Source organism: Lynx canadensis, chromosome B4 (assembly GCF_007474595.2).
Source record: "Lynx canadensis isolate LIC74 chromosome B4, mLynCan4.pri.v2, whole genome shotgun sequence".
NCBI classification, from domain to species: Eukaryota; Metazoa; Chordata; class Mammalia; order Carnivora; family Felidae; genus Lynx; species Lynx canadensis.
In genome coordinates this window covers 36556535-36582874 of record NC_044309.1, presented here as the reverse complement: position 1 = coordinate 36582874, position 26340 = coordinate 36556535, and the positions used below count along the sequence as shown (strand labels likewise).

At 37.9% G+C, this 26340-nt stretch overlaps 1 protein-coding gene across 11 annotated transcripts in view; it reads left to right on the top strand.

Moving 5' to 3' along the window:
- Positions 1-26340, top strand: part of ERC1 (ELKS/RAB6-interacting/CAST family member 1) — a 517187-nt gene that overhangs the window by 96843 nt on the left and 394004 nt on the right. For all 11 annotated transcript variants that reach the window (XM_032593893.1, XM_030321381.2, XM_030321379.2 and 8 more), the window contains exons 3-5: positions 254-670; positions 18322-18396; positions 25149-25304. In XM_032593893.1, coding sequence (XP_032449784.1) covers positions 254-670; positions 18322-18396; positions 25149-25304 — 648 coding nt within the window. The remainder of the gene's footprint in view (positions 1-253; positions 671-18321; positions 18397-25148; positions 25305-26340) is intronic.

The window sequence follows — 26340 nt, the reverse complement described above, 5'->3', positions numbered from 1 at the left end:
CATGGCTTATGCAAAGTGAAGTTCTGCCATACTTTTCTTGTTTCCTTTCGGGAGTAATACAGGTTAAATTATTGACATTTTATAGATTATCTCAATCATATTTTAAGACAGTGTAAAATAACATGAATTCTAATTTGTTAAATTCAAGTTCTGAGAGCCCTGGTAGCTACTTTCTGACTTTCCCAGTCTGCTTTATTTTTTCTTCTTGAGGAGGGAAGCTGACTTGGGGTTTTCTGTTTTGTCTTGGTTCTAGCACATGCAAATGACAATCCAGGCTCTCCAGGATGAATTGCGGATCCAGAGGGACCTGAACCAGCTGTTTCAGCAAGATAGTAGCAGTAGGACTGGTGAACCTTTCGTGGCAGAGCTGACAGAGGAGAACTTTCAGAGGTTACATGCTGAGCATGAGCGGCAGGCCAAAGAGCTGTTTCTTCTTCGAAAGACTTTGGAGGAAATGGAGTTGCGTATTGAGACTCAGAAGCAAACCCTAAATGCTCGGGATGAATCCATCAAGAAACTTCTGGAGATGTTGCAGAGCAAAGGACTTTCTGCTAAGGCTACTGAAGAAGATCATGAGAGAACAAGACGACTGGCAGAGGCAGAGATGCACGTCCACCACCTAGAAAGCCTTTTGGAGCAGAAGGAAAAAGAGAACAGTATGTTGAGAGAGGTGAGTGCTTTTTCAGTTGTCTTGACTTACTGATTGTCTCTCCCACCCGGCATTAGTCAGCGTCTTGGCTTAGATAAAATTACGTACTCCATTGAGTTAGCCCGAAGGGAATTTCTTCTTTGATATTTAAGTGCTTCACTGATTTCTGATTTGCTCTCTTGTATGAGATGGCATTGACTAGTATGTATACTGGCTTGATAAATTTCTGGATCTTTCTGCCCCCCGCCCCCAATCTGGCTTCTGTAGACACATTTTATTGCTAGAGGGACACAGAATTTTCTTAGTTTGTTACTCATCGCTTGATTTGTTCATAGAGACACACACAGCAAAAACAGAATCAGATTACCTAATTATTGTTTAATTTCAGAATATTATTAAGAGAAAAAGTGTTTACCTCAGTTTAGATGTGCTTGTATAGTCCTTGGTAGTAGTAATGGATGTTTGCTCTGTGGTTGCCATAGAAACTTGCCTTGCTCTAAAAGATATGTAATAAAAATCATTTGCTGCCATGGAGGCACAGTGAGAAAGAATGATATAGAGCACACTGTCAGTTATTTTTTATAGAGGAAACTCAGACTTAAGCTGGCCACTGTGACTGTTGATAATCTTTTACTTTTCTAGGTAATGATTCATTTTAAGAAAACATAAATGAAAAATACATCTTCCTTTGAATTAAAAAAAATTGACAGCTGTAATTCTCTATATGTGGCCAGAGACTTCACGTAACTTTCCCATTTGGATAGGGAAAAAAAATCACAGAATTGTGTTACTGTCAGTCTGAATGAAGTATGAGGAAAGGAATTAAAAGCATGGAATATTCCCAAAGCAGCAAAATAGCAACTGTAAAAGGATACTTCTATATTTGTAGTTCTATAACTTTTCCTTTTGTAAGGAATATGAAATATTTACAGTGAGTACATTTTATTTTTGATAAAGAAGAAATTCAGTGTTTTTTAAAAACATGATTTTATTACATAGTAAATTCATGGTAGCTTATTGTAGTAAAATTAGCAAAAACTTAAAATCCCAGGTATCATTACCTACTGATAACTGTTATGCATACGTTTCCAGTCATTTTTATTATGTATACATACATTCCTTCTGCATTAAAAAAATTATTTATTTATTTATTGTGAGAGAGGGGCAGAGAGAGAGAGAGAACCCCAAACAGACCTCTTGCTGCCAGCACAGAGCCTGATGCAGGGCTTGATCTCACAACCGTGAGATCATGACCTGAGCCCAAATCAAGACTCGGATGCTTTACTGACTGAGCCACCCAGCTCGCCACCCTTCTGTATTTCTTTCTCTTAAAAAAGATAGAATACTGTACATTAGTATTGTCTAATAGAAGTTTCTGTGATGATGGAAATGTTCTGTATCTGCTTTGTTCATTATGGTAGCCACTAGTCACATATGGTTATGGAGCTCTTGAATTGTGGCTAGTGTGACTGAGGAACTGACTTAAATTTTATTTCACTATAACTAATCTGGAATTAAATTTAATCAAATTTAAATTTAAGTATCTATGTGTAGCTTGTGGCTTCTGTGTTAGTGTAGGTATGCATAATGTAATGTCACATGGTTTTCTTGATAATGTATTTGACCATCTTTTATCAGGTATATATAGAGTTTTGTAATTTCAGATGAATTTATAACGTTTGATTGAATATTGAAAATTTAGACCACTATTTTTCAGTAGTATAAAACTGCTGTGCTGAATATCCTTAACCATATATCTCTGTACATTAATTTTTTTCTTTAGGATAAATTCCTAGAAATGAATTTGCTTGAAAGGTGTGTACATTTTTGAAACTGAATAATCTCATCTTCCAGAGTGATTGGACCAGTTTTTCTTCCTAGCGGTGTATATAACATGTTGTTAGGATTAATCAGCAGCTATGTACATTTTAGGCTCTTCAAATTATCAGATTGTAATATTTTAGGAAATTTTCAGCCAACTGGTATGTTACAGGCACATCCTGAGTTTGTTTCAATTTACATTAAAGACTTTATATTTTAATGAGATTACTTAGAGCCTGGCCATAGACTTTTGTTAGAGAAGTTGTAATAATCTCACACAGCATGCAACCTGAAATGTTTCCCAGCATCATGAATTTTGAATGTTATGTTTTTAGTGCTTCTGTTCTGAGTGTTTCAACCTATGCCCATTTATTTATTTGAAAGCATTTTAAATTGAAGTATAGTTGACACAGAACATTACATTAATTTTAAGTGTACAGTATAGTGATTTGACACCTCTGTACATTGTGCTGTACTCGCTACAGGTATAGCTACCATCTGTCACCATACAATGCTAGAACAGTACCAGTGACCATATTTCTTGTGCTCTCCTTTTATCCCTGTGACTTATTCATTCTGTATCTCCCACTCCTCTTTACCCATTTTGCCTATCCTTCAACCCATCTCCCCTCTTGCAGTTTGTCCTCTATAGACTCTTTCTGCTTTTTGTTAATTTATTTTGTGTTTTAGATTCCACATATAAGTGAAATATATGGTATTTGTCTCTTTCACTTATTTCACTTAGCATAATACCCTCTAAGTCCATCCATGTTGTCGTAAGTGGCTAGATTGCATTCTTTTTTTATTATGCCTATTTACTTTTGAGTTTTGGAGTTAATAAATGGTGAACAGTTAAGGAGTGTGAAAAGCTACATTGTTACTCTGGCAGAGAACAGAGATGTGGTGAATTTGAAAAAGTGGTAGAAAAAAACATGAATATAAGACTGATTTTTTCAACTAACAAGCTCTACAAAATCAAGTCCCACTTACGTACATAGTGTGGAAGGAATATAGGTAGGCCTTATCAATCATACCAACACACAATTCTAGTTGCTGTTAGTAACATAGCATCATCTTGCAGGAAAACACAGTCTTACAAATTAAAATTACTTAAGAGCAGATGGAAATGATTGTTTCAGAAACAAATGTTTAGAATTCTAGTTCTCTTTTCTGTTTCTCCTGTTTACCTTCAAGACTTAGACCAAATTTTAGTTCTTTGAAGTTTTCCTTGTGTAGCTGTATACTTAAATGTAGATGAACCAATCCTATGATAGTATATTTATATTCACATGTATGTTTCTTCATTGTTTGCTTCATTTTTTGCATCAGATACATTTTTTAAATATTTTATTTATTTTATATATATTTTAAATATTTTTATTTATTTTTGAGAGAGAGAGAGAGAGAGAGAGCGCACATGATGGGGGGAAGGGCAGATAGAGAGAGGGAGACACAGAATCTGAACCAGGCTCCAGGCTCCAACCTGTCAGCACAGAGCCTGATCCTGGGCTCGAACTCATGAACTGTGAGATCATGACCTGAGCTGAAGTCAGACACTTAACTGAGCCACCCAGGTGCCCCTAAAGATTTTATTTTTAAGTAATCTTTATACCCAACATAGGGTTCGAACCCACAACCTGGAGATCAAGAGTTGCATGCTCCCCTGACTGAGCCAGCCAGGCGCCCTCAAAGATACATGTTTTTAAAAAAATCTTTATTTTGCCAGTGTCTATCAAATACACAGTGGGTACTCAAGAAATGTTAGTTGAGTAAGTTGAAATGTAGGCCAAAAAACTTAAACCTAGAACTTACAGAAAGAAGGATAGCATTTCAAGTTTTTTTTTTCCCTCAGTGAAACCACTGGGTTCTCAAATCTGATGAAGTTTGGAAAACAAGTTAAACTCAAAACTAATTTTACTTATGAGTTTAGTTATACATATTATAAATAAAATATTAGCAGATAGAATCAGCATTATGATAAAAGGATAATACTCTGACCAAAAGGAGGTTATTCCAGCAATGCCAGAATGGCTTAATTTATCATACACAGTTACAATTTGTATTAGATAAAAGGAAAAGAGAATCTTGTGGTATTTGATGGCTGTCTGAAATATATTAGATAAAATGTTACAGAATTTTGATTGAAAATGAAACAAAATAAACTAAAAATAAGAATTGAATACTTTTAAATAAGATTTAAGTAAATAATAACATAATAAATGTACATAATAACCACATTTCAAACTAATAGCCAGCATCAGGCTTACTGTGCCATACTAGAAATGCCCACTGAAGTTAGAAAGAGGTCAGGGACACCTGGGTGGTTCAGTCAGTTAAGTGTCCAACTTCTGCTCAGGTCATGATCTTGCAGTTTGTGAGTTTGAGCCCCGTGTCAGGCTCTGTGCTGACAGCTCAGAGCCTGGAGCCTGATTTGGATTCTGTGCCTCCCTCTCTCTCCCTGCCCCTTCCCCACTCATGCTCTCTCTCTCTCTGTCTCTCAGAAGTGAATAAACGTTAAATTTTTTTTTTTTTTTTTTAGAAAGAGGTCAAAGATGGTTGGGTTCATCAGTATTTAACATTATTCTGGGTGTGTTACATGGTACAATTAGGTAAGGAAATGTAATAAATAATATCAGTAATGGTAATGGAGAGGGAAAGGCTAAATTTTCATTATAGTGTAGATGGGAACATCAATATAAAGATGTCACCTTACCCAGATCTGTAAATTTAATGTAATCCTACTGGGAATGATTTTCAAACATGCCTTAATGATGTTGTAGTTTATTTGCAGAAGAACAGTGTAGGAACACTTGCTTAAGCAGATCATGATACACATATTTTATTTTTATTTTTTATTTTATTTTATTTTTTAATTTTTTAATGTTTATTTTTGAGAGAGAGAGAGAGAAAGAGAGAGAGAACAAGAGCAGGCAGGGGAGGGGCAGAGAGAGAGGGAGACACAGAAACTGAAGCAGGCTCTAGGCTCCCACCTGTCAGCCCAGCCCCACGCAGGGCTCGATCCCATGAGCCATGAGATCATGACCTGAGCTGAAATTGGGTGCTTAACTGACTGAGCCACCCAGGTGCCCCTTTATATTTTATTAAAAAATTTTTTTTTAATGTTTATTTTTGAGAGAGAGCGAGAGAGTGAGAGAAAGCAAGTGAGTCGGGGAGGGGCAGAGAGAGAGGGAAACATAGAATCTGAAGCAGGCTCCAGGCTCTGAGCTGTCAGCACAGAGCCTAATGTGGGGCTCGAATCCATGAACTGTGAGATCATGACCTGAGCCGAAGTCAGATGCCCAACTAACTGAGCCACCCAGGTGCCCCATGATACACGTATTTTAAACCCAGTGATCTTAAAATGTACTGGCACAGCAGTGGATAGCTAGATCAATGAAACAAAATAGAAACCAGAAATAATATGGTTTTAAAAATCTTATTTTGTTTTAGAGAGAGAGAGAGAGAGAGCAGGGGAGCAGGGCAGGAGAGAGACTGAGTATCACAAGCAGGCTCCACACTCAGCACAGAGCCCAAAGCAGGCTCGATTCCAAAACCCCAGGATCACAACCTGAGCCAAAAATCAAGAGTCAGACACTCAACTGACTGAGCCACCCAGGCACCCCAGAAATAATACAGTTTTAAGTATATGATGGATGTTTTAAATAGTGGCCATCCATTTGGAAAACAGTTACATGGTTACATCAAATTCTAGATGAAATAAAGAGCTACTTTATAAAAAATAAAAAACTAGAAGAAAATGTAAGTAAAAAGCTTTTAATATAATTTTGAGAGAGGAAAGAATCTTTCACTGCCGTAGCAAGAACCTTAAAGAATTAAATTTGTGGGGGCGCCTGGGTGGCTCAGTTGGTTGAGTGTCCGTTTCTTGATTTCAGCTCAGGTCATGATCCCAGGGTCTTGGGATCAAGCCCTACTTTGGGCTCCATGCTGAGTGTGGAGACTGCTTAAGATTCTTTCCCTCCCTCTCTCCTTCTCCCTCTTTGCCTGCCCCCCACTCATGCATGCTCTCTCTCTTTCTAAAAATAAAAAATAAAAAAAAGAATTAAATTCGTGTATGTTAGAAAATAGTTAACAAAAAGTTAAAATGATGATTTGGGGTAAAGTTTTCTAATGTATGGCTAACCTGATACATAAAGATTGTTTCTAAAACAAGAGACTAGAGGCACCACTTTTCCTTTTTTATTTATTCAACAAATAACTATTGAGCCTTTGATATGTATTTGATCCTAGGATGGGCATGGGTATACATTTTTTTATGTCAGACCACATGGTCTCTGCCCTCCTAGAACTTAAAAATCTAGTGGGAGACAGTAAACTGATAATTATGGGATGAAACTACATGATTGGGTGGAGTCTAATTTTGTTGGGGGAGGGGATTTCTGTAAATAGGATAAGCTCGTATGAGGAGGTGCCCCTGAGGTAAGGAGACTTGAGGAAAGACAAGGAGAAAGTCATGCTGAACATTTGGATAAAACTGTTTCATGAATAAAGGTTAAAAGTTGCGAAAGGCCTGATGGGAAGGAATTTTGAAGGAGCAACAAGGAGGCTAGAGGGCAAAAGCAAATTGTATAAGGTGAAGGCTGGCATCAGATGACAGGGTGAAGAGGTATCCAAGGACAAATCCATTCCTTTCATTCTTCAGATATTTACTGGCACTAAGCATGTACAAAGCACTAGGGAAATAGTGAACAAAACATGCCCTCTCGGAGACAAAGCACTTGCCTTCATGATCCTTGCAAGTAATGCAACAGTTATATTCAAAGTGCAAGAAAAATCCATTCCAGTATTTAACCAAGGGAATGTTAAGATCAGGTTTGCTTTTTACAATTTACTCTGGTTGTGTTGAAAATAAATAGGGGAGGGAGAGTCAAGAGTGGACAAGGAAGTCTAATAACTTAACAGCTCTAATCTAGGGTAGGTGAGTGGTGACTTGAAATGACTTTTGCACATTATTGCACTAGTAGATCAAGGAAGTCAAAAAGAATTGTGAGTTGGCAATACCAGGACATCCATAGGTTTTGTTATTTATTGGATTTCGCGTTCACCTTTAAAGAAAAAGTATTTTCATCAATCCTAAGACTCACAGTTTTTCTTACTTTAGCAATATGGCATTGAGTTAAATTTTATCCTTGGCAGTATCTTACAGTCTGTCAACAAGGCAGTAGTGGTGCTGATTTGTTTGCCTGTGCATTCAGTCATAGCTGCTCAGTTTGTTACCACTGTAGTTGAGGGTGTGAGCTTTGTTGGTATTTCTCATGTTAACTTTAATTGTTCACTATGTCATCAGTAATACCATGTGATGAACCAGCATTGACACCAGAGTTGCTGGCATGGGGAAAGTTATGAAAACAGTTCAAAATGGCATATAGTTAAAATATGGTTAAATAAGTAAAAGAGAACTCTAAGTTCTACTTTATAGTCAGTATAAAATAAAAATTCTGGATGATAAAGCTTTGTGTAATTATTTATTTGGAGGCATTTCCCCCCTTTCTTTCCAGTGCATAAAACAATAGTATATATTATAATCAGTGGCATCTTAGATTTGATGAAATACTGTAACATTAAAATAGCATTCCAGTAGCATTTGTGATTAGTTTTCTATTTTGTTTATAAAAATTATTCTGTAGATAACAGATAAATAATCCCATCAAAGAAAAGCCAAAGAAGAAAATAATAAATTTAAATTAAGCATTGTGTTTTCTTTATTTTTTTTTTTAGCTCATTTTATTTTTTATTTTTTTTGTTTGTTTTTTTTTGTTTTTTTTTGTTTTTTTTTTTATGAAATTTATTGACAAATTGGTTTCCATACAACACCCAGTGCTCATCCCAAAAGGTGCCCTCCTCAATACCCATCACCCACCCTCCCCTCCCTCCCACTCCCCATCAACCTTCAGTTTGTTCTCAGTTTTTAACAGTCTCTTATGCTTTGGCTCTCTCCCACTCTAACCTCTTTTTTTTTTTTTTTTTTCCTTCCCCTCCCCCATGGGTTCCTGTTAAGTTTCTCAGGATCCACATAAGAGTGAAACCATATGGTATCTGTCTTTCTCTGTATGGCTTATTTCACTTAGCATTACACTCTCCAGTTCCATCCACGTTGCTACAAAGGGCCATATTTCATTTTTTCTCATTGCCACATAGTACTCCATTGTGTATATATACCACAATTTCTTTATCCATTCATCAGTTGATGGACATTTAGGCTCTTTCCATAATTTGGCTATTGTTGAGAGTGCTGCTATGAACATTGGGGTACAAGTGCCCCTATGCATCAGTACTCCTGTATCCCTTGGATAAATTCCTAGCAGTGCTATTGCTGGGTCATAGGGTAGGTCTATTTTTAATTTTCTGAGGAACCTCCACACTGCTTTCCAGAGCGGCTGCACCAATTTGCATTCCCACCAACAGTGCAAGAGGGTTCCCGTTTCTCCACATCCTCTCCAGCATCTATAGTCTCCTGATTTGTTCATTTTGGCCACTCTGACTGGCGTGAGGTGATACCTGAGTGTGGTTTTGATTTGTATTTCCCTGATAAGGAGCGACGCTGAGCATCTTTTCATGTGCCTGTTGGCCATCTGGATGTCTTCTTTAGAGAAGTGTCTCTTCATGTTTTCTGCCCATTTCTTCACTGGGTTATTTGTTTTTCGGGTGTGGAGTTTGGTGAGCTCTTTATAGATTTTAGATACTAGCCCTTTGTCCGATATGTCATTTGCAAATATCTTTTCCCATTCCGTTGGTTGCCTTTTAGTTTTGTTGGTTGTTTCCTTTGCTGTGCAGAAGCTTTTTATCTTCATAAGGTCCCAGTAATTCACTTTTGCTTTTAATTCCCTTGCCTTTGGGGATGTGTCGAGTAAGAGATTGAGGCTGAGGTCAGAGAGGTCTTTTCCTGCTTTCTCCTCTAGGGTTTTGATGGTTTCCTGTCTCACATTTAGGTCCTTTATCCATTTTGAGTTTATTTTTGTAAATGGTGTGAGAAAGTGGTCTAGTTTCAACCTTCTGCATGTTGCTGTCCAGTTCTCCCAGCACCATTTGTTAAAGAGGCTGTCTTTTTTCCATTGGATGTTCTTTCCTGCTTTGTCAAAGATGAGTTGGCCATACGTTTGTGGGTCTAGTTCTGGGGTTTCTATTCTATTCCATTGGTCTGTGTGTCTGTTTTTGTGCCACATTGTGTTTTCTTTATACTAAATTACATTGTTGTGGGACTACTTATTGTTAGATTTTATATTGTTTACTGTAGTACCTTTCCTTTGATTGGTAGAATAGTGAAGACATGTGGTGGACAAACATTGAACTACAGTGAAGACTTGGCTTGGTCTGTGCTTGGGGTTTGGGCATACAGAGTGTTAAAGAGCTTTACAGGTAATTCTGTTAGACACCATAGTTTGAAAACCCAGTTTTGGTTCTCAGTCTGTTGGCAGAACACACCTAAGCTGACTATGAACTTTTTCGGATCTGCATTACCAAACATTATCTGTTGGCCAACTAAACACATTATTTATATACCTATATGTGCTCTCAGTTTTAAAAGTGTAAATGCTATTGTGGTAAATAAAATATAAATTTGTTTTAAAACATTAATACATCCATGCTGGTTTTTATCTCTTTAATATTTCAGTCAACAAACCTTGTTAGTATAACTTCTATCATGTTGGGGTTTACAGAAATGTTTGAGGTTAAAAGTATTAATATTTGACTAGGTTCCAGCATAGGAATTCTGAATCTAACTAGTGTATCTGAGGGATGCCTGTTTTTATCATTAGCAGTTGTAAGGTATAAGCAGAGGAGATTGAGAGAAAAAAAAGAAACAACAGACAAAGCATAGGAAGAATTTGAAAAGAAAAAGGGGCCCCAAGTTAGTTTGCTGCTTTGCAGTGATTTTGGAAAATGAGGACATTTGCATACCTTATTTATTCAGGTTATTCCTGCCCTTTTCTTTGTGTCATTTGTGCCCTATTTCTATTTTGACAAGAAGATGATGTTTTCTCAGAATAATGCCATTACTAGAGGTGGTAAAGGGTTAAAGTACAATGGTGTCTGAGAGATACAGAAAACAGTGAGGATTCTTTCTGTTTATTCTCCCCTTCTTCTTTATTTCTGTCTCCTCTATGTTTTGAGTACACTAAAGCCAGAACTTGTATGGAAGATTGAATCTGTAAAGGGGCCTCACAAGTAATCTGGAGCTTCTAACCTTGAACCAAGGGTGCTGGAGGCTAAAACCTGAAACTTGAAAAAAGAAATTTCAGACATAAGTACTACTTGTCAGTGACAAATACTTCTTTCTCTCAGTCGTGTAAGTAAAAGTTGACTTTTTAAAAGAAACTGCCAAAGAGAGAAAAATACGAAGATTTATTCCTAACTTGCTTGTTTTCTAACTCTAGGTTAGTTATTATCTGGTAAATTAATGAGAGAAAATGAACATATTTTCTGTTGTTTACCACAGTTGACAGTGTAACAAGATCCAGATAATTCTACCTGTACTTTAATTGTTTTTGGATGAGAAATTTCAGGCCAATGGAGTGAAATAGAGTGAGCAAATAGAATATTCTAGTTCTTATATTTATTTGAATAGTACATTCATTTCTATTTCCAGTCTCTTTATTAACAGTGCATGAGTCAGAGGCTTGATGTACTCAGTTGGAAAGGGGAGTTTATCAGCTCACTGACTGCAAGATGTGTTCATAATGAGTTTTAATGTGCAGGCCTCTGAATGGAAATTTGTTACGAATGATAGGTTTTCACATGTCTTAATAGGAAAGCTTTATGCCTGTGGATGGTTTAAAATGCAGCCTAGTTCCTTAGCAAAGGAGGATTTTTTGTTCAAATGGATTTCTATTTTCTTTATGTTTTGCATATGTGGTTGCTAGGATTTAAAGTAAAATTGTTATAATTTAACTTTATAAAACATTTGGAAATTGACCTTATTTGGAATTAGGTAATAGGAAAGAAGTCAGATAAAATTAATTTGTTCAGTATCTGAATTGTGAGGTATCAAGGAAATGCAGTTTTAATATTTTCAAGTAGATATAGAAATACCAAATGAGAAGTGTATAGGTTATAGGATTTTATTAATCGATGAAGATTATTTACAATTAGTAGGATTCATTTTATTTTTGTTTTTTTTTTTTTTTTTAAATTTTTTTTTTCTTTCCACGTTTTTATTTTTATTTTTGGGACAGAGAGAGACAGAGCATGAACAGGAGAGGGTCAGAGAGAGAGGGAGACACAGAATCGGAAACAGGCTCCAGGCTCTGAGCCATCAGCCCAGAGCCTGACGCGGGGCTCGAACTCACGGACCGCGAGATCGTGACCTGGCTGAAGTCGGACGCTTAACCGACTGCGCCACCCAGGCGCCCCTCATTTTATTTTTCTATATGTACACTCATTTTATTGAATAAATATTACTAAATATCTGCTGTGTGTCCAGTTGGTCATCTTATTTACAGTGTGGAGAATAGGTTAAATGTGTACAAACTCGAGGCTCATAGGAAGCCGGTGGATTTGTTGTTTTAGTGTAGGTGAGAAATTATTATGGCTTAAACTAACGTGTTGAGATTTTGTCCTGCATTAGTGTGTTCTGGATTTTACTGTCTTCCTTAAATGAAGTGTTGTGGATTAACTTGATCTTTATAGGACTTGCTTTCAAATTCTGTTAGAGCTGATCTAGATAGCCTTTCCTATAGAGGCCTTAATTTCTATATAGAGAATTTTGAAGATCTGGGAAGAATGAAAGGAGAGACTGGTGTTTGGCTTGAGCTACTGGGAGAGCTGTGCTGTTTAGTGAGATGGAGAAGACTTACCTCTCATCACACTCATCAGATGATTGCGACTTCTAAGAGTTGGACTTTCTGGTGTCTCTGTTAAATGCCTCTGATGTTTTCTTTATTTTGGCCCTTTGGAACTAAAATTTCCTTAGCCTCATGTGAGTTCAGGTAGTTGCTCAATTCATAGCTCTCTGGGTAGTTGTTCTATCCTTAGTAGTTGTTGTTTGATGTTGTGGAGTCTTGCCCTGTGGGTACACACTTAGTATTTGGCCAAATACTCAAGGGGACCCCTGTCAAATTAGATACTGCTGCTTTTATGGTTAGCTTCCTTCTCTGTGATACTCTGCTCTGCACATTTTCACTGTCTTTAGGAGTCTTATCCATTGATCTGTCTTCTGAGCTCTGTATGACTGCTCTTTTCTGTTTGGCTTTCTCTCCTTGCATCATATTCTGAAGAGCTGGTTTGGGCCATCACATTTGTTTCTATTCTTTCAAGGATCATAGATCAGTGTGCCTTTTTCCAGTGTCTGAAAACAGTTATTTCATGCATTTTATCTAATTTTAAAATAGTTTAAAACGAGTACAACAGGAGGGCCAGTCTTCTATTCATTTTGGTCAGATCATGTTGATTTTGTAGAGAATGAGAACTGAATGGGAAACTTGTTGAAAGATTCAAAGCAGACCAAACTCCCATGGTTTGTTGATGCTTTATCAAGACTACTCTGGTGCTCTCTTGAGAGTGGACAGAGGAAATGGAAGGAAATGAACAGCTGTTGTAGCAATGTGGGGTTAAACTGAGCTGGAAATGGAGTACAGTGGAATAATTCAAGAAATATTTTGAAGATGGAGCAATCACTTCCTGCTACTGAATTTTGAACATCTGGGAAGAATGAAAGGAGACACTGGTGTTTGGCTTGAGCTACTGGAGGGTAGTGATGTTTAGTGAGATGGAGAAGACTTACCTCTCGTCACACTCATCAGATGAAGAGCTAGATTAAGGAAGGTAAAATTAAGTTTTGTTACAGATAATAAAAGTTAAATTATCTACTAGACCTCTAAATAGAGATGTCAAATGGACAGTTGGATAAAGGAGTCTTGAAATCAGAGCAGAGGACAGGCCTGGGAATTCACTAGCATTTCAATTGAATTTTAAGCAGTGTAGAAGATTAGAGAGTTTCAATGGAAAAGAGGAGAGAGTTTAGGGACTGGTCACCTGATCACTATAGTATTTAGGGGTCTAATTTTGAAGGAGGAACCTGTAAGAGAAATAGAGGAGCCCTTGGAGAAAAAGAAAAATAGGAGAGTGTGGTGTCATAGTAGTCAAGAGAAAATGTGTATATAGGAGGGAGTGGCCCCACTGCTTTGAATGCCTCTGAGAGTTCTAGGAAGATGAGGACAGAAAGGGGTCCACTAGATTTGGCACCCTGGAATTCATTAGTGATATGGATGAATTGTTTGGGGAGGTCGAGAAAGAATTAATTAAAATAATTAAAGTAACAGTCTTCCATTGTGTTACTAAGGAGATCAACTTTGGGAGACTGTTGCTGTAATCCAGGCTAGAGATGATGGTTCCATAATCTCTAGGAGCGCTGAAGAGTCTGGGTTCAGAAGTTATATAGCCAAAAAATAGCCTCAAATCCATCATGTTCCTTTATTGGTTTGGTTTAGACAGTGGTGCTCCTGGTGCAGGACACAAACACGGTAGGTTGTTTGGCTGACACCACTGACACTGCTCCCTACCCTTGGAATATCTGCCATTCCTGAGACTGGGAACTTGAGGTGGCTGTTGCCTCTGCCACTCATTGACAGAGTTGTCTCTATTCATGTCCCTGCTTCTGTTACAAGATTCTGATTCAAAGTAAGTGATATATGTGTCTCATTGGGGAGATTAGGTCTTGTGTCTGGGCTTTAACTGCAGGAAAGGCTGGGGAAAAAAGTAGGTGGCATTTTTAACTTCTTTTGCAGAAGGAGGACTCTTGGCTTAAAATGTAGAATCCCCAAATGTAGAAGGGAGATTAGATACCATGGCAAGAAAAAGTGATAGGTGTCCACTACAAGACTAGAAAAATATATTTTCCAGCGCATCCATGGAAAGGTAATACAGTTGACTTTTGAATAATGAGGAGGTTGGGAGCTGACCCCTGTGTAGTTGAAAATCTGTGTAGAATGTCTGACTCCCCCAAAACTTAACTACTAATAACCTACTACTGACTGTAAGTCTTACTGATAACATAAGTGGGTGATTTACACATGTTCTGTGTGTTATATGTTATTTACTGTATTCTTATAATAAATGAGCTAGAGAAAGGAAAATGTCATTAAAAAATCCTAAGAGAAAACACATTTGCAGTATTTTACTGTATTTATTAAAAAAATAAGTGGATCATTACAGTTCAAACCCTTGTTGTTCAGAGATCAACTGTAGTCGAATCTGTGGAACTGGGGAAGGGCTTCCTTGTATGATTGGTGTGCACATTGTTCAACCAAACAAAAGCTTCCTGCTGATGGAGCAGATGTGGCCTAAAACTCAATCAGTGCTTCATGGTGAGGTTGCATCTACCCCAGAGGGGTTGCTATTGTCTAATTCATTTCAAGTTTCTCTGTGGGCTAGTGGAGTCCCTGGATTGGGGCAATAGAATTGAGAAGAGTTCCAAAGATGGAACTTAGAAAATGTCTGTGCTTAGGATAGGAGAAAGGGCAGAGAATAAGCATTTAGAGCTAGGATAATTCATTAATGGAAGGCAGTTAGAAATCTTAAAGATGTTCTCCCTTAACTCTCTCTGTTTTAATTTAAAAAAGTCAGCTACTGGGGCACCTGGGTGGCTCAGTCGGTTGGACATCTGACTTCGGCTCAGGTCATGATCTCGCGGTCTGTGAGTTCCAGCCCCGCGTCGGGCTCTGTGCTGACAGCTCAGAGCCTGGAGCCTGTTTCGGATTCTGTGTCTCCCTCTCTCTCTGACCTTCCCCCGTTCATGCTGTGTCTCTCTCTCAAAAATGAATAAATGTTAAAAAAAAAAAATAAAAAAAAGTCAGCTACTACATGGAGTTCAGAAAAGATGTGGATGGACAGCAGCTCTTAGATTTAGAAATAAGATCCTTTTTTGATACTTTAGAGAGTGCTCCAATAGAGGGATGAGGATGAATACTAGCTGATAATTTATTCATTTATTCAGTCTTTCCTTCATCTAGCCAAAGAGGAATGGATGTGGGGGAGAAATCATTTTTAATGATTGCTTACATGTCAGACAGTGTCTGGAATACAAAAGGCAATTTTGCCCTGAAGGAGTGTACAGGCTGGTATGTTAGAGAAGAAGATTATTCCAAATAGAGTGTACTAAGTGTTAGAGGAGGGCTGTGTAGAAGTAAGAGGAGGTGTACATAATTCAGCACATGAGAAGATTCCCTCTTTAGTTAATTCTTGAAAGTTTGGTATCCATTCATTATTCATTCATTCATCATTCATTCTTTAAATATCTCTTAAGCACTTACTGATGTACCAGCTATTGTCCTAGGCACTTTGGATTCAACAGTGAATGAAACAAAGACCCTGGCCCTCTATGTTCTTATAGAGGCACATAACATACGTTAGAGGGTACATGCTATGGGACAAGAAAAAGTTGAGTAAAGTAGAGGGAAAAGGACATATGGGTTCTTTTTTGTCCATTTTAAGTTTTCAAATAAGGTACATTACACTAACATTAAACATTAATTTTATAATGAAAAATTTCAAGCTTACACAAAAGTAATGAGAATGGCATAATGAATCTCCATATGCTTATCGCTCAGATATACCAGTTACCAAAATTTTGCCACACTTGCTTCATGTGTCCTATTTTTGCTTTTTCTTCTTTTTTTTTTACCAAAGATTAAAAAAAAATTCCTGACACGATGTAATTTACCTCTGTACACTGTAGTACGCATCTCTAAAACATAGGGACATTTTCTTGTATAACTACAATATGATTATCACAACTCATAAACCTACTAATACAGAAGAGGCATTTGAGTCAAGACTTGAAGGACACAAAGTCCTCTCTATGAGCTCAGGAAAGAGAGTTTAGGCAGTGGGAACATCTGGTGTAAAGGTCCTAAGGAACAGGACAATGACTAGCATATTTGAGAAACAGCAAGGAGTCCTGTGTGGCTGAAGCATGGTGACTGAGGGAAGAGTGGTAAGAGATAAGGTTTTGTAGGCCACTGTGAGGGGACTTTGACTCTGCTGTGAGTCAGACAGAGAGCTGTGACAGTTTTGAGTAGAGGACAAAATTAATTTTGTCAAAATTAAATTTATATTTAAAAAGGTCACTCTGGGGGCGCTTGGGTGGCTCAGTCGGTTAAGCGTCTGACTTCGGCTCAGGTCACGATCTCACAGTTCGTGAGTTCGAGCCCCACGTCGGGCTCTGTGCTTACAGCTCAGAGCCTGGAGCCTGTTTCAGATTCTGTGTCTCCCTCTCTCTGACCCTCCCCCGTTCATGCTCTGTCTCTCTCTGTCTCAAAAATAAATAAACGTTAAAAAAAAAAAAAAGTGACTCTGGATGCTCTGTTGAGAATAGAATGTAGGGGAGAAAGATAAAGAGAGGGGGGCCTAATTAGGAGCTTGTCGTTGGATTAGAAGATATATTTTTGTTAGTGGCTCGCTCCAAATGGTCATAGTGGAAATGACAAGGAGTGCTTGCATTTCAGATATGTTTTGAAGGTAGAGTTAAATGGATTTCCTGATTGACTGACTTGAAGGAGAAAGGAAGGCATTAAGAAGACTCAGGTTTTTCACTTGAGTATGTGGAAGGATGGAACAGCTTTTGGAGCACCTCCAAGAGTTTACTCTTGGGCCTGGAGAGTTTGAGGTGTTTGTCACACATGTGGATGGAATACCTTGTTGAATATTTAAGGCTGGAGTTAGGGAGAAAAGTAGCAGAAAGCATGGTCAGAAAGGGTGGTATGTATTAATAGTGGTTTGCACTATACTTTCAGCAGCCAGCTGGTGTGAATGTGGATGTTAAGAAGATACTGGTGTTTAAACTGGTGTTTAAACTTTATAATTTAGAACTTTTATCAGTTCTTTCTGTCGGTCTTTCAGAAAGAGGTAACTCAGTGAAGTGTGCAGTTCTGTTTTCTTTTTCTCAAACCATTCTTTCTGGTCAGGCAAGAATGAATAAATTAGGTGAAAGGTGTAATTAAAGTATTATACATTCCTTTTGTTATGGTTAAGTATGGTTCAGATGGAAAGTATTCATCTGTGTATTCTTGGGTCACTAGAAGTTGTTCCAGAGTATTTTGAAAATGTTGACTGATTAACTCAGAGACATTCACAAAATCTGACAGGAAATAGCCTGAGGTGGTCCAATAACTTTGCTGTAACCCTTGAAGGCCATGAATGTGATATTACTACCATCAGTTCCTTTCTTCCTGATTCTGAACTCACTAAAATTTAGATTAAAAAGAATAGCTATGTTTTTATGACATTTTATAAATTTAAATATGAACTACTTAGGAAACTTGTGCAACAGCCTTATCTTCTTTTTTCTTCCCAGTTGTTGCCCTATTGGAGAGAGATTTTCATCATAGGTAGCCAGGTTGTTACTCTGGTGTGTATGTTATGGAAAGGATGTGGTTAACACAAATGCTAAAAGCTACTAAAAGCAGCTTTGTGCGATGCAGACTGATTGTGACTACCTTTATTTCTCCTTTGAAAAAAGACTATTTCTAATCTTCCTTTTGGATTGTTTGGAGTTCTGATTTGTATATCTTAGAGTCATGTGGAGGATTGATACACCAATCTGGGGTTGTGGTGTAGTTTTCATCTGTTGTTCTAATGTCATCTCTGTGACTAAATTTAAATAACTAGGTGTTCGAGATGGGGACTCTTCGTGCCTGTGTATTTGACCCACATACCTCCCTAGCCTCTCTGATCTGCTGGGAAAGGTCTGGTAGACAGGGATCAAAGTGTCACATGGGACTGGGGTTATCATCTGTTTTACTCAATTATTCCCTCTTCCCTGTCCTTCCCTACCCTCCCCATGAGCAAAAATAAGAGTGAAAAGGAGACACTTACTCTCTTTTGCTTCTCTTGTATAGGAGATGCATCGGAGATTTGAGAATGCTCCTGATTCTGCCAAAACAAAAGCTCTGCAAACTGTTATTGAAATGAAGGTAAGTAAGAGTCTCCAAAGAAGCTTATGAGTCAGTTTACACTTTGAAGTGATTACATACTTTCATGTGTGAGTTTTAGAAAGTGGTATGTAACAATATTTTGCTTATTTTGTAGATTTAAGAAGAAATAGTAAGACAATGAAAAGACACTTTGAAAGAACTTTGGTTTTATTCCCTTTTAGTTATAGATCATAAGTCAGATGGGACCAAAAAGTTGTCCAGAATTCCTTTAAATCGGCTGTGTTTAAGCCTTTTGATCTCAGGACCCTTTTATTCTTTTAAAATGACAAGCTCATTCATTTATTTTTAGAAAATGTCTGCCTAATATTAACTCAGTAACCATAGTTTGTCAATTGTTCTTTCATGTAAAAATGATGTTCCATGAAAAAACTACCTAATTCAGCTTGCAATTCAAAGAGGCACACAAGTGCTATTCTAAGGAACTACTATCATACTTCAATGTGCAGAAATGCCTAGCTCCTTCCCATTTCATCACACAGAATATTAAAAAGATGTGTTCCTAAGGTTTGAGATTAATTAAAAGTAATAATTTTTACTGCTTCATTAAGGACATTCTCAAAGGAAGCAGTCTTTTTTAAAAAATTTTTAAGTAGGCTCCACACCCAGCATGGAGTGCAATGTGGAGCTTGAACTCATGACCCTGAGATCAAGACCTGAGCTGAGATCAAGAGTTGGACACTTAACTGATTGAGCCACCCAGGCATCCCCCAAAGGAAGTAGTCTTTTAAAATTTTTATTTCTTGAGGCTCCTGGCTAGCTCAATTGGTCGAGCATGCGACTCTTGACCTCAAGGTCGTGAGATACCTCGAGGTCGTGAGATACCTCGAGGTCATGAGTTTAAGCCCTACATTTGGCCTAGAGCTTACTTAAAAAAAAAAAAAAAAAAAAAAAAAAAGCTTTTTTTAATAAATTTTTTTTTTTTTTCTGTGAGTACCCGATACTGAAGAGTGCAGTCACTGCTAGCGTGGTTTGGTGCTATTGCCTGTTGTCCTAAGACACAAGCAGTTTTTTCCTACCATTGCTTTTATACCTGAAGTGCAAATGGTAACATAGTGGAGAGGGCAAATCAAATCATGGTATTATTATGAAAATAGTTTTGACTATGTAGACTTCTTGAAAAGGTCTGGGGGGATCCGGAACATAGAACACGGACCATGCTTTGTAAACCTCTGCTTTAAGTTAATGAATAGGTAGAAATTTTTAGGCTTTATGTTAGGTTGATTAAGACTTGTCTTCTTAAATTCCTTGGATTCAAAATTTGGCTTTACTTGAATCAATTGTATGACAATAGAGCAAGTAATTCCTAACCTCTCTATGCCTCAATTTCTTTATGGCTAGAAGGCGATAGTAATAGTATGTATCCCATAGGTTGTTTTGAGGTTTAAATTAGTTATAGCAAGTAAAACACTTTGAATACTACTTGGCATATAGTAAACTGTTAGCTGCAGCTCCTGTTATTATTTTTATGAAAAACATATTCTTTTTTTTTTAAACAACATACTCTTTCTTACAAAAGCTGAAAGACTTATAGGTAAGTCCTAGCTTCTTCATATTCCCTAAATCTTAGCTTCTTCCTATTCCCTAAAAAGTTTGACACTGTTTTTGTTTTGTGGGCCTTTATTCAATAGTTGTTGGTATGACAAGAATATTTAGTTATTAGTATATAGTTTTATGTAGAGAGATGCTTCTTAAGTACGGTTATAAGAATTTCTCTCTGAATTTAAATGATTTCATTCTAAAATTTTGTTTATTTGTGTGTATTTTTATTTCCAGTGGGGAAAGATTTACCAAACAAATTCTGAATTAGTGGAATTCTGGGTTCTTTGTAGTTAAGCAATTAGTAGTCTTGAACATAATCTTGTAAAGAGTCTTTAGAAAGGTTCAATTGTATGTTCTTATTTCCCACAAATCTATTTGTATGTTTTATTTCCTGAGCCCTGTTGAAACGTAAGAATAAAACACATGAATATACCTATGTTTCCAAAATTCTTTTACTTGCCTTTTGATAGAATGGGGAAGTGTAATAATTAACAGGCAGTGGAGCTATTTTAAGTTGTGTTAACTTTCGGCCATTCTGTTAAGAAAGCCTGAGATAATGGTGGCCCAGTTGGGTCAGGTGGATGCTATCCTGAAATCACAGCTGAAATAGTTGAGTTGCTGAGAGTGTGGCATGATCCTGAGAGAATTATGAAGATCTAGAATAGTCTTGGGGGGAAATGGGAAAAGAAGATGATTGATAGACAGTAAAAGAGCCCAACTATCTTCAAGGTGATGTAGTTTTCTTTTTTCTCTCTTCTGCCTTTTCTTCCTCCTCTTCCTCCTATCTTTGCCTTCACCTTCCTTCTCTTGCTTTCTTCCCTCCTTCCATCTTCTCCTTCTCCACTTCCCCTTCTGCTTCCTCCTCCTCTAATTTTTTTTCTTTTTCCTTTCGCAGTGGAGGAACAGGGAAGAATTACTGTACTGCTATAGGTTACAGTTTTGCTGGGTAGATAATGGCAGAATTATTGGAATGCACATGAATTGAGGATGATGGTGAGAGAGGAGTTTGCATGATCAGTCCAAGAATGTAGTGTGGATAGAAAGGAAGAGAATTCAGACTGTACTGACAGGTTGGGAGAAAATGTGACCATTAGTGAGGTGAAGATCTCTGTGAGGTTGAGGCAAATAGAGGATGGCAAATAGAGGATGATGGTGCACTAGGCCTGGGGAGAAGCCTGCAGTAGGCCTGGGTGATGATAGGATCCAGAGGGTAGTCCTGTCGACTGGATAGCTGAAGTGGACTGGTGGTTGAGGTCATTGAAATTCAGACATTGAAATCCTGGGATGATGGCAGGAGTGGCATTTGAAGGGAAGATTGATTGTGAGCCAGGTGCCAAAGACGTTTTTCAAATGGCCAAGAGGGATGGGGAAGTAGTGAGGAGGGGGTAGAGTGAAAAGGAGTATGAGCTGTAAAATAAAGGGAGCAGCATTGAGGAACTGGGAGGTTGCCTATACTTTCTCCCCTGCTCCTTTCTGGTACTGGGGGATTAGTGACCCTCATTGGAGAGAGTTCAGGGAAATTACATCCTTTTGGAAAGCCAGGTTTTACTTGGGGTAGGGAGACAACTTTTGAAAAAGAAAAAGTGAGGATTTGGGAAATTTAGCAAGCAACAGGGGATTTCAATAGGTTAGTGGAATTGGCTGATTAATGATGGGGAGACCCAGAGCTGGGCAAGTACAGAGTGGTAAGATGAAAAGGAATTTATTTACTTAGTTATTATACATTGTAGGAATAAGAAACCTTGTTGGAAGGACTGTTCTCAAATAAACCCAGTCTCAGTCTGATTGAGTTGGTGCTAGAATTAGTTGAGCGTATCAGATACTACTTTTCTGTCCTGATTTCAGCGAGTAGCCTGACACGTCTCTTATCTGGGCAGTGAGTGCCTTCTTCGTGACTTTCAGTTACAGTTTGGTCCCTTTTGGGGAGAAGCTTTTATGGGACATGATTTGGTAGTGAGGGTGCTGATTTGGTCAAGAGCTGCCCATGTGTTTGTGTTGGAGTTAGAGGAGAAAATGGATAATGTGTCTTGGGGGCCTTACGACGGCTTTGTAGAGTTAGAGGCTGTCTGTGTGATGTGTGGAGCTTGAGTTGATTGATGAAGGTGATTTGGTCTTGTGTGAAGCACCAGTGATGCTAGAAATACACTCCTTTCCACTGGCTCCCTTTCATTATCCATCTTCCCCTCCCCAAACTAATGTCAGAGGTAACACATTTCGTTTGCAGGTTAGTCGCATGTGTATGCCTAGTATTTCAGTTATTATTCTTTTTTTTTTAAGTTTATTTGTTTTGAGGGGGGGAGGGGCAGAGAGAAAGGGAGAGAGAATCACTCTGTGCTGTCAGCATGGAGCCTGATGTGGGGCTTGATCCCACAAACTGTGAGATCAGGACCTGAGCCAAAATCAAGAGCTGGATGCTCAACCGACGGGGCCACCCAGGTGCTTCTTTAGTTATTCTTAAGGGACTACATCCTGATCTTTCTAGGAAGATTTATTATAATGTTAAAGGTGAATTTTCAGATAATGCAATTGAAATAGTTTACAGGCATACCTCATTTTATTGCTTCACTTTATTGTGTTTTGCAGAAACTGTATTTTTTACAAATTGAGGGTTTATGGCACCCCTGCATCAAGCAGGTCTTTTGGCACTGTTTTTCCAATAGCATTTGCTCAATTCGTGTCTCTGTGTCACATTTTAGTAATTCTCCCAATATTTTAAACTTTTCATTATGTTCTGGTGATCTGTGATCAGTGGTCTTTGATATTACTACTGAATGTTTTGGGGTGCCACAAACTGTGCACATATAAGATGGCAAACTTGACAAATGTGTGCATTCTGCCTATTCCACTGACCTGCTGTTCCCCTGTCTCTCTCCCTCTCCTTGGGCCTCCCTAGTCCCTGAGACACAACGATACTGAAATTAGGCCAAATAATAATCCTGCAGTGGTCTCTGAGTGTTCAAGTGAAAAGAGGCTCATATCTCTTACTTTAAATCAAAAGCTAGAAATGATTAAGCTTAGTGAGAAAGGCATGTCCAAAGCTGAGATAGATTGAAAGCCAGACCTCTTGCACCAAACAGCCAAATTGTGAATGCAGAGGAAAAGTTCTTGAAGGAAACGAAAGGTTCTACTCTAGTGAACACATGAATGATAAGAAAGTGAAACAACCTTATTGCTCATATGGAGAAAGTATTAGTGGTCTGGATAGAAGATAAAACCAGCTACAATGTTCACTTAAGCCAAAGCCTAATCCAGCACAAGGCTCTAAGTCTCTTCAGTTCTGTGAAGGGTGAAAGAGGTGAGGAAGCTGCAGAAGAAAAGTTTGAACCAACAGAGGTTGGTTCATGAGGTTTAAGGAAAGAAGCCATTTCCATAACATAAAAGTGCAAGGTAAAAGATCAGGTACTGATGGAGAAGGTGTAGCAAATTATCCAGAAGACCTAGTTAAGATCATTGATAAAGGTGACTCCACTAAACAACAGATTTTCAATGTAAATGAAACAACTTTCTTTTTTTTTATTGTTAATTAAAAAATTGTTAATGCTTATTTATTTTGAGAGAGAGAGCGAGAGTGAAAGAGTGCATAAGCAGAGGAGGGACAGAGAGAGAGGGAGACACAGAATCTGAAGCAGGCTCCAGGCTCTGAGCTGTCAGCACAGAGCCTGAACCCACAAACCGTGAGATCATGACCTGAGCCGAAGTCAAATGCTTAACCAGCTGAGCCACCCAGGCACCCCTATATGAAACAGCTTTCTATTGGAAGAAGAAACCATTTAGGACTTTCATAGCTAGAGGAGAAGTCAGTACCTGGCTTCAAAGCTTCAAAAGATAGGCTGGCTCTCTTGTTAGGGGCTAAGTCAGCCGGTGACATTTAAGTTGAAGCCAGTGCTCATTTATCATTCCAAAAACTCCGAGGGCCTTAAGAATTATGCTGATTCTACTCTGGCTGTGCTTTGTAAACAAAGCCTAGATGGCAGCGCATCTGTTTGCAGCATAGTTTACTGAATATTTTAAGCCCTCTTGTTGGGACCTACTACAGAGAGAAAGATTGCCTTAAAAATATGGCTGTTCAATTGACAATGCACCTGCTCACTGAAGAGCTCTAATGGAGATGTACAAAGAGATTATTGTTGTTTTCATGCATACCGACAAAATATTCATTCTGCAGCCCATGGATCAGGGAGTCATTTTGACTTCCAGGTCTTATTATTTAAGAAATATATTTGTGAGGCTACAGCTGCCATAGATAGTGATTCCTATGAAAGATCTGGGCCACGTAGATTGAAAACCTTATGGAAAGGATTTGCCATTCCTGATGCCAGTAAGAACATTTGTGATTCATGGGAAGAAGTAAAAATATCAACCTGAACAGGAGTTTGGAAGAAGTTGATTCCAACCCTCTTGGATGACTGTGAGGGGTCCAAAACTTCAGTGGAAGAAGAGCTGCAAATGGAGTAGATATAGCAAGAGAACTAGAATCAGAAGTGGAGCATGAAGATGTGACTGAGTTTCTTGACTCTTATACTAAAACTTGAACATATGAGGAGTAGCTTCTTATAGAGGAGCAAAGTGAGTGGTTTCTTAAGATGGACTCTACTCCTAGTGAAGATGCCGTGAAGATTGTTGAAATGACAACCAAGTATTTAGAATATTACATAATCTTAGTTGATAAAGTAGCAGCAGGGTTTGAGAGGGTGGACTCCATTAAATTTTTTTTAAATGTTTATTATTAAAAAAAATTTTTTTTAATGTTTATTTTTTGAGAGAGAGATACAGTTTGAACAGGGGAGGGGCAGAGAAAGAGGGAAACACAGAATCCGGAACAGGCTCCAGGCTCTGAGCTGTCAGCACAGAGCCTGACGTGGGCTCGAACCCAGGAATTGTGAGATCATGACCTGAGCCAAAGTCGGATGCCCAGCCAACTGAGCCACCCAGGCGCCCGTATACTCTCAACTTTAAACAAAAGGGTGCAGACTGGAGGAGGAGACAGAGGAAAAGTCATATTATAGATACGAGCTATCTTCCTTTCACCTAAGTGGCCATAAAGGATATATTAATTTAGAAGCAAGACACCAGTTGCTAGACAGCAGTTTTCCTGCATATTTATCTTTATTAAGTTCAACATCTGTAAAGACTGAGATTTTCAACTTCTCTGATTCTTTGTGAATAATGTCTAAATCTTCCATTGTCTTCAGGATTCAAAAATTTCCTCTATGGAGCGTGGACTCCGAGACTTGGAAGAGGAAATTCAGATGCTGAAATCAAATGGAGCCTTGAGTACTGAAGAACGGGAGGAAGAAATGAAACAAATGGAGGTCTATCGGAGCCATTCTAAATTTATGAAAAATAAGGTAATGGTGTGTGATACTGTAATTTTTGAAAGAGGTTTGAGAAGTTGATGCATATTTCTGTTTCCTTAGTGATGATGAAGAGCTTCACATTGTTTTATCACACTTCAGGGAAGAAGACTTATAATTCTTTCGAATTGAACTTTCCCAGAATTAAAGTCAGAATTACTGATATATAGTTATTTCAAGTTTTCCCTTAAAAGAAAATTATTCATCGTATAATGCTGATATGTATTGTCACAGTTTAACATTTATATCTGTTAGTACTTCAGAGGTGATTCAATAAATTCCATCAAATTGAGTTTTTCTCACAACATGAGACACCAAGTTCTTTACCTCTTGTGTAGTTGTATTTTAATAGTCAAACCCTGAGAGGCTGAACCCAGTCCCCTTACCTTTTTTTTTTTTTTTTTTCCCTGAAATGTCTTAAATCATGTTTTCCCTTCAAATACAGTTACATAAAAAGGAAGGCCCTTTGGTCCGTTCCCTAGAAAAGATCCATTTGTATCAGGTTTATTGTTTCCCATGTGTACTTCTGATATATCTATACTAGGATACATACCAGAGAGACATGTCAGTTCATATGTATTAACTAGGCACAATATTTTTTCCTTAGATCCAAAGCCATTTAGTTTGATTCTATACCTATTTAGGCAAATTGGAAGATCTAGTTTATTACGGCTATCAATTTGCCAGGTTTGTTTTGGTTTAATTAAAAACCTAATTGTGATGATAAAATATTAGCTAGAAAATAAATACCTCCTGCATCCCATTTGTATTAGTTCCCCAGTTTCTCAGAACAGAAAACTATAAAGGAATGATACACCGTTATTCTAACTCCCTCTCTGGTTTCTAGTTTCTTGCTGTGGTATCCATACCTGGCATAAAAGTCTGTAAAATATTCCTTTATTATTTTAAGAATCTGTTATCAGTGACTATTGACAATTTATATTAATTTTAGAACTTAACAATTCACATATCCAACTTTCTGTTAGTTTGTATTTTTCACGCTAATTTGAGAACAAAATATGCTACAGTA